Below are 7,835 nucleotides of genomic sequence, written 5' to 3' on the forward strand. Positions count from 1 at the left end.
ATTTTCATTCTGTATCATAGCTGTATTTCTTAAAAAAAGAGCATCTAATATCTTGATTTCAATCTGTGTTCATACCTGTATTTTTGTTTTGAAAAATTACACATAACGTCTCGTTTTCATTATGTGTTAATACCTGTATTTATGTTTAAAAAAAAAGTTACATTTAACATTGCACGTTCATTCTGCATTTTCATACCTGTATTTCAAAACAAAAAAAAAAGTTGCATCTATCATCTCATTTTTAAATAAAATATTTTTTGCAGTTTAAGAAGCAATGTTTTTTGTAATACATGTATTGTCAAGCTTGGGTCACAGAGTTGCATGTGAGACAGGAAGGCAAGTCCAGGTTTTCAAGGAAAATGCAGATAACTTTATTACTGTATAGAGAAGGCAGCAACAGTCTCAAGACTTCATTCAGAATAGGATCTGTTAGAAGCCACGGCACAGGCTCCCATTTTCAGATTTGAAGAACTCAGAATCACCAATGTGGCAGAAGCTATCTGGAGAAGACAGAAGTCCGGTATTAAATGATAAACATTGTGCAACTAGCACAATATGCAGTAATCCTTATCCTGCAGAGGACAACAATTGCTTTGCCCTTGGTATACTGTTTACCAGACGCAACAGAGCAGCTACAGAGCTGTCCTTGAGCAGCTGCTGTTAGACATGGTGAATCGTGGGCATCCCTGTCACAATACTATACGTATTTTCCCCATATTCAAATATAACAAAATTTCCATTAATAAGAAATATTTTTATTGTTACATGAGTTTTGTTATAATGGGATTCCACCCGTATATTTGTCTTTGTATGTTTATTGAATTAATTCCTTTTTACATAATTTTTAAAAATATGCTTGCAACTACATATTTAAAACACAAGCAATAATGTCAATGGGTTAACTGGAACAGAGCATAAACAGGTTACCTGGAAAAAAACATAAACAAAGTAACTCAGCCAATATCTGAAGACAAATTATAACTGTTCCTGTAAACTGCATTAAGCTTGTTTGCACTATGCTCACTTTCTGGTAGTTGACCAGAACGAGAGTTAGCTAGGTTCAATAGACTCCCTCCAAATTTCTGTTCAAACATAAATGTTAAAAAACACACTTTTTCAAAATGAAGAAGCCAATTGCCAACTTTCATTCATCAATGCTGGTGTCTTTCACATTAGCATAAGCGCATCTTAAATTTTGGCTAGTGTGATACGTTGTGCCTAACCTGGCAATTGTTTGGTTTTATTTAAAAAGTAAATTTACCATTATGTTGTTTAAATTTTGCTTTTGAATGTCATTTATTGAGAACATAATCAGATGTCTTCTTAGTCACAGAAGTTGATGATGACGCGTCCATTGTTGGAGTATGAAAGCGTACTTGTCTATCTTGCGTGTAACAGCAAGTGCTGCATTAAGAACTTATCTGATATTTGTTCATCACAAGTTATCATAATGAAATATTAAGCACCCTTTAGGTTTTTTTTTGCTTCTTCAAAATAATAAGAAGAAATTACTGCTTTGTTTACTAACTCCTAACTGAACACTATGCCTACCACTTACTGTACATAAAAATCGTTGCCACTCAAAACTAAACAATCCATACTGTTCTTTTCTTGATTTTTTCATGGATGGATCTACCCTGAGCATGCATCTAAGTATTTGAAGGTTTATTCTTTATCTAGAAAAAATAAACTAAAACATCCTGCAAGCAAAATCCAAATATGTTTCCAAGACCAGTTACTTGCAAAGTGACAAAGTTTCCCATTTCATTTTAAGACACAATAATATATCAAAAGGTGAGTACATACAGAAGCAAACCTGATACATCTGTTGTTGCAGATCCAATACATTGAAATTGTCTTTCCAAAATGATAAAGGGTCTGGGCACTGGTGGACTTTTTATGGTTAAGCAGTTTGAAAAATGGATATTTTTAGCAGGACGTGGATATCATTAGAGAGAAATATAGCTGATGACCTTAACAAAAAATGAAATCTTGCATCTGCTGTTAAATCGTCTTCTAAGTTTTTTGTGTCAGCACTTTTAAAAATGAAAGTACATGTGGGTGTATTAACTGGATTATACTGGGTCATACTGCAAACCTTACAGTACTGCATGTAATATATAAAGTTGACAGGCACCTTCAATAAATAGAACATTTATATTTAACATTTAATGTGAATAATTCACAAGCCACTACTCAATCCTCTTGTCAATTTAACAAATCATGCAAGACATTTGCAAAATAATATTTCCTTAAATTAGCTTTGTCTACACCAAGTAGTCAAAAATATTTAACTAAGTGGACTGTGGCACACTGCTATTCAAGCTTTTTTATTTAATGGAAGGTTATGTTGGGTGGCATGGTGGCACAGTGGTAGTGCTGCTGCCTCACAGTAAGGAGACCTGGGTTTACTTCCTGGGTCCTCCCTACATGGAGTTTGCATGTTCTCCCCATGTCTGCTTGGGTTTCCTTCCTCCCACAGTCCAAAGACATGCAGGTTAGGTGCACTGGCAATCCTAAATTGTCCCTAGTGTGTGCTTGGTGTGTGTGTCCTGCGGTGGGCTGGCGCCCTGCCCGGGATTTGTTCTTGCCTTGTGCCCTGTGTTGGCTGGGATTGGCTCCAGCAGACCCCCAGGACCCTGTGTTAGGATATAGCGGGTTGGATAATGGATGGAAGGTTATGTTTTGTAATATATTGATATGTTAAATGGTATGTCATAAATGTAAAATATATATTGTTAGATTCTGCCTCATTTACCAAAAATACAGCTGAACATTCTTTAGCAATAAAAAAGAAAACAAAAAAATATTTTTTTATGCACCTCCAAACCATTCTGCAAACAGCAGCATTTCTTAATTAGCTCTATGTGCTTTTCAGCTGCAGTTTTGCATCTTGGCTTCATAAAAGGCAACACACTATATACATTTACTACCAATTCAGCTGGAATAGCAAGTGATTAGTTCATCTCTGATCATCAGTGTGGGTTAACTGATGACCAATTGAGGGCACGACACAGGAAAATATGCGGGACCACATAGAGGTAGTCCTTGAGTTCTTAAGGCCTGTGCTAACCATCTTTGTGGTATCCCCTGTCACCTGTTCAGCCTGTCACTTAGGCTGCAAAAAGTGCAGCTGCTGTGGAAAACATCGTTCCAGTTCCAAAGAAGGCAGGCGCCTCTTTACCTAATGACTACAGACCATTGGCTCTGATATCTTACAGCATGAAGACCTTTGAAAAGCTGATCTGAGACTACATACTACTTTTGTGATAAGTCACTTGAACCAGATACTGCTTGCCTGATGGACAAACATTGGGGTGGAAGATGCAGTTATATATCTCCTCCACAATTGCTTATTTCCATCTGGACAAATCTGGCAGCAATGTTACAATGATGTTTTTATTTTCTCCAGTGCCTTCAATTCCATCCAGCTATTCTTGTTGTGGGGTAAGCTCAGAGATATGCAAGCAGATGAGCTGCAATACATCAATATAATCCCTCACTGTGTCTGCCAAGTCAGCAGTTTTTATTTATTTTTTTATTTTTCTATTTTTTTTTTGGTCATTATAGTGTGTATTTGAGAGGGGTTTGTTGTCTGCTGTAATATTTATTGATTGAGCTTTTTTAAAAAAATAGATTTCTCCCTTGCGACAAATTAAGTGCAATCTATCTATTATGACTGGGAATGTAATTTTAAACCTAAAAACATTTCTAATGCAGCATAGTCATTTTAAGCAGTGTATGGATCCGTAGTCTATATAACTACAAACAATGCTGACAATTTAGGTGAATAATGTAAAAACGAATAAGAAACAAATGTTTGTAAAACAGTAAAATTTGATCAATAAAGATAAATGTTCTAACCTTGAATGGAAAACTAAAAGTTGGAAAAGTGAAAAAATGCATTTAGGAAGACCACTAACTTCACAATTTTAGTTTTTTTTAAGAGGCTGGGTAAGAAAAGGGACGGGGAAATCTCCTGTGCTAGTGAAATTAATCATTGCATAATTTACAACTGAACAATTGCCATCTCATGCACATACATTATTCCAGTCTTTATAATAACTCGCACAAAAAAAAAAAGAAACAGGAAAGGCGAGACATCAGTAGAAAGTCCAACTGAGACATTGATTGATAGCTGAATAAAGTGATAGAAAACCTGGCTAAATAAAAGAAAATAAATACAACAGATAACCTAGGTTAAATAAATGAATAAATAAATAAAAACACAGCCTATAATATAGCCTGGCCATTACAGCGGCACGTGCAGTGCCAGGCAGTACACGCATCATGTTCCCACGGTGATGGCAGAGACTGACATGTTAATAGGATTGTCGCTCCTTTGTACCAAGTAAGAACAAAAAGATTCCTAAATGTACCAACAGTATTCAAACTTGCTCCCGGTCCCAAGCCCGGATACATAGCTAGGATTAATGACAAAATAGGCGCCCGGCTATAAAACTTTTGCCAAACCCTTAAACATGGAATTCAACAAATCTGCCTCGGAAATTCAACATCTGAATACTATAGGCAACCTATAAAGGATGTGTGACTAAAATAAGCTTACTAAGTATATTATCGACGAACACGAAACCTTTAATGTAGTACGTCAAACCAGCAAACCGTGTTCAATCCATCCATTCATTAATTAATTAATTAATTTATTTATTTATTTTCTAACGTGCTGCTCGAAGAATATTGCTACCACACAGGTTTACTGCTTTTTTTCTCTCTCCTTATATGTATAACGAAAATAGACTGTAACCACGTGTCCTTATCATGTTAATATAGTCTTTCTTTATAAGGCAGATAGCTCGACTTTTCTGTCTTGGCAATATCAGGCTACTGAACTAATGAACACTTCGTAAATGCATTTAGATATTTGAACGAAATTAACTAGTACCTAAAACAACATTATAAAAATCCTCATTTCGAGCTTATGCTAATGACATCTACTTTAAATATTGTAAAAGTACACACAATTATGATGCTGAATATCGTCAAAAAATAACCGTCAGATCATACGTTTCTAACATGTGCGCCGGGTAGACGGCCCTGGACGCACGTTTTCCTTAACACATAAAATTTCATTAACATGATCTTCACGAACACTGTCAGCCGTACCTACATACCTGTCAGACCTCGAAAATGATCTGTCTTCATCTCCTTCTCCTTTATTGTTATGCACCTCTGCATTCATAATTTCTGATGCCATAGTTAGGTCATGAAGTGATGGTTATGGTGGAAAGAAAGGAAGAATATGTTCAGCGTTGAGCATACTGGGAAATGTATTTCTTTAATACTAAATACTGTTATTCTAGAAACAACACTGAATAGATTCTGAACTACAAATCCCAGAATCCTGTTTTTGAAAACTGTAGTACGTGATGTACAGCGTGCTGCCACCACCGCTTGCCAGCCAACCCGCCCCCGCGCGCTTTGTATGTGGAAGTAAGGACTACAATACATGCATAAACTATATTGTTTTGTTACAGTTTGTACCAAATCCTCTTACGTTGAAAGAACTGTAATTTTCTAGTCTGATAAATTCAAACATCACTTGAGTAAAAAGAATATTCTTTTACTGAGACAATTAATAAAGCGCAAGCACGGGGGTGTGTCTCCAAATCTGACGTCATTATCGCCGCGTAATCCACCCATCGTGGAAACGTTAAATATGAAGGAGGTATTATGCAGCGTTCGCCTAAAAATCCACCATGTCAAGGAAGTGTGGTGGGTTAAAAGGCAGATACTGTGCATCCAGAAAGTATTCACAGCGCATCACTTTTTCCACATTTTGTTATGTTACAGCCTTGTTCCAAAATGGATTAAATTCATTTGTTTCCTCAGAATTCTACACACAACACGCCATAATGACAACGTGAAAAAAGTTTACTTGAGGTTTTTGGAAATTTATTAAAAATAAAAAAATTGAGAAAGCACATGTACATAAGTATTCACTGCCTTTGCCATGAAGCTCAAAATTGTGCTCAGGTGCATCCTGTTTCCCCTGATCATCCTTGAGATGTTTCTACAGCTTAATTGGAGTCCACCTGTGGTAAATTCAGTTGATTGGACATGATTTGGAAACAACAACATTTATTCATATAGCACATTTTCATACAAACAGCAGCACAAATTGCTTTACATAATAAAGAATAGAAAAATAAAAGACACAATAAGAAAATAAAATAAGTCAACATTAATTAACATAGAATAAGAGTAAGGTCCAATGGCCAGGGTGGACAGAAAAAACAAAAGAAAAACTCCAGACGGCTGGAGAAAAAAATAAAATCTGTAGGGATTCCAGACCATTAGACTGCCCAGACCCCTCTGGGCATTCTACCTAACATAAATTAAACAGTCCTCTTTGGATTTATGGTTCTCACGGAAGGACTTGAAAATGATGGTCACATAGACTTCTGCCTTTTAATCCATCCATCATTGTTGGAGCATCATGATGCTTTGAGTCTGCGCCACCACCACCAAGAAACTGGAAAAAGAAACAGAAGAGAGAGCAGGGGTCAGTATGAATTTTAGAGCCACCATGAATAGTTATTATGATGTGGCACACACCTGTCTATATAAGGTCCCACAGTTGACAGTTCATGTCAGAGCACAAACCAAGCATGAAGTCAAAGGAATTGTCTGTAGACCTCTGAGGCAGGATTGTCTTGAGGCACAAATCTGGGGAAGGTTACAGAAAAATTTCTGTTGCTTTGATGGTCCCAATGAGCACAGTGTCCTCCATCTTCTGTAAGTGGAAGAAGTTCGAAACCACCAGGACTCTTCCTTGAGCTGGCCGGCCATCTAAACTGAGTGATCGGGGGAGAAGGGCCTTAGGCAGGGAGGTGAACAAGAACCCGATGGTCACTCTGTCAGAGCTCCAGAGGTCCTCTGTGGAGAGAGGAGAACCTTCCAGAAGGACAACCATCTCTGCAGCAATCCACCAATCAGGCCTATATGGTAGAGTGGCCAAACGGAAGCCACTTCTTAGTAAAAGGCACATGGCAGCCCGCCTGGAGTTTGCCAAAAGGCACCTGAAGGACTCTCAGACCATGAGAAACAAAATTCTCTGGTCTGATGAGACAAAGATTGAACTCTTTGGTGTGAATGCAAGGCGTCACGTTTGAAGGAAACCAGGCACTGCTTATCACCAGGCCAATACCATCCCTACAATGAAGCATGGTGGTGGCAGCATCATGCCTTGGGGATGTTTTTCAGCGGCAGGAACTGGGAGACTAGTCAGAATAAAGGGAAATATGACTGCAGCAATGTACAGAGACATCCTGGATGAAAACCTGCTCCAGAGCACTCTTGACCTCAGACTGGGGTGACGGTTCATCTTTCAGCAGGATAATGTCCCTAAGCACACAGCCAAGATATCAAAGGAGTGGCTTCAGGACAACTCTGTGAATGTCCTTGAGTGGCCCAGCCAGAGCCCAGACTTGAATCTAATTGAACATCTCTAGAGAGATCTTAAAATGGCTGTGCACCGAAGCTTCCCATCCAACCTGATGGAGCTTGAGAGGTGCTGCAAAGAGGAATGGGCGAAACTGGCCAAGGATAGTGTGCCAAGTTTGTGGCATCATATTCAAAAAGAATTGAGGCTGTAATTGTGGCCAAAGGTGCATCGACAAAGTATTGAGCAAAGGCTGTGAATACTTATGTACATGTGATTTCTCAGTTTTTATATTTTTAATAAATTTGCAAAAAACTCAACACGTTGTCATTATGGTGTGTTGTGTGTAGAATTCCGAGGGAAAAAATGAATTTAATCCATTTTGGAATAAGGCTGTAACATAACAAAATGTGGAAAAAGTGATGCACTGTGA

At 37.8% G+C, this 7,835-nt stretch overlaps 1 protein-coding gene across 4 annotated transcripts in view; it reads right to left on the reverse strand.

Moving 5' to 3' along the window:
- si:ch211-243j20.2 (uridine-cytidine kinase-like 1) overlaps window positions 1-5,268 on the reverse strand; it is an 87,266-nt gene extending 81,998 nt beyond the window's left edge. For all 4 annotated transcript variants that reach the window (XM_039749014.1, XM_039749015.1, XM_039749013.1 and 1 more), the window contains exon 1: window positions 5,133-5,268. In XM_039749014.1, the coding sequence (XP_039604948.1) occupies window positions 5,133-5,215 (83 nt within the window). In that variant the 5' untranslated portion in view covers window positions 5,216-5,268. The remainder of the gene's footprint in view (window positions 1-5,132) is intronic.
- Window positions 5,269-7,835: the final 2,567 nt, after the last annotated feature.

The sequence above is a fragment of the Polypterus senegalus genome, chromosome 3 (genome assembly GCF_016835505.1).
Source record: "Polypterus senegalus isolate Bchr_013 chromosome 3, ASM1683550v1, whole genome shotgun sequence".
NCBI classification, from domain to species: domain Eukaryota; kingdom Metazoa; phylum Chordata; class Cladistia; order Polypteriformes; family Polypteridae; genus Polypterus; species Polypterus senegalus.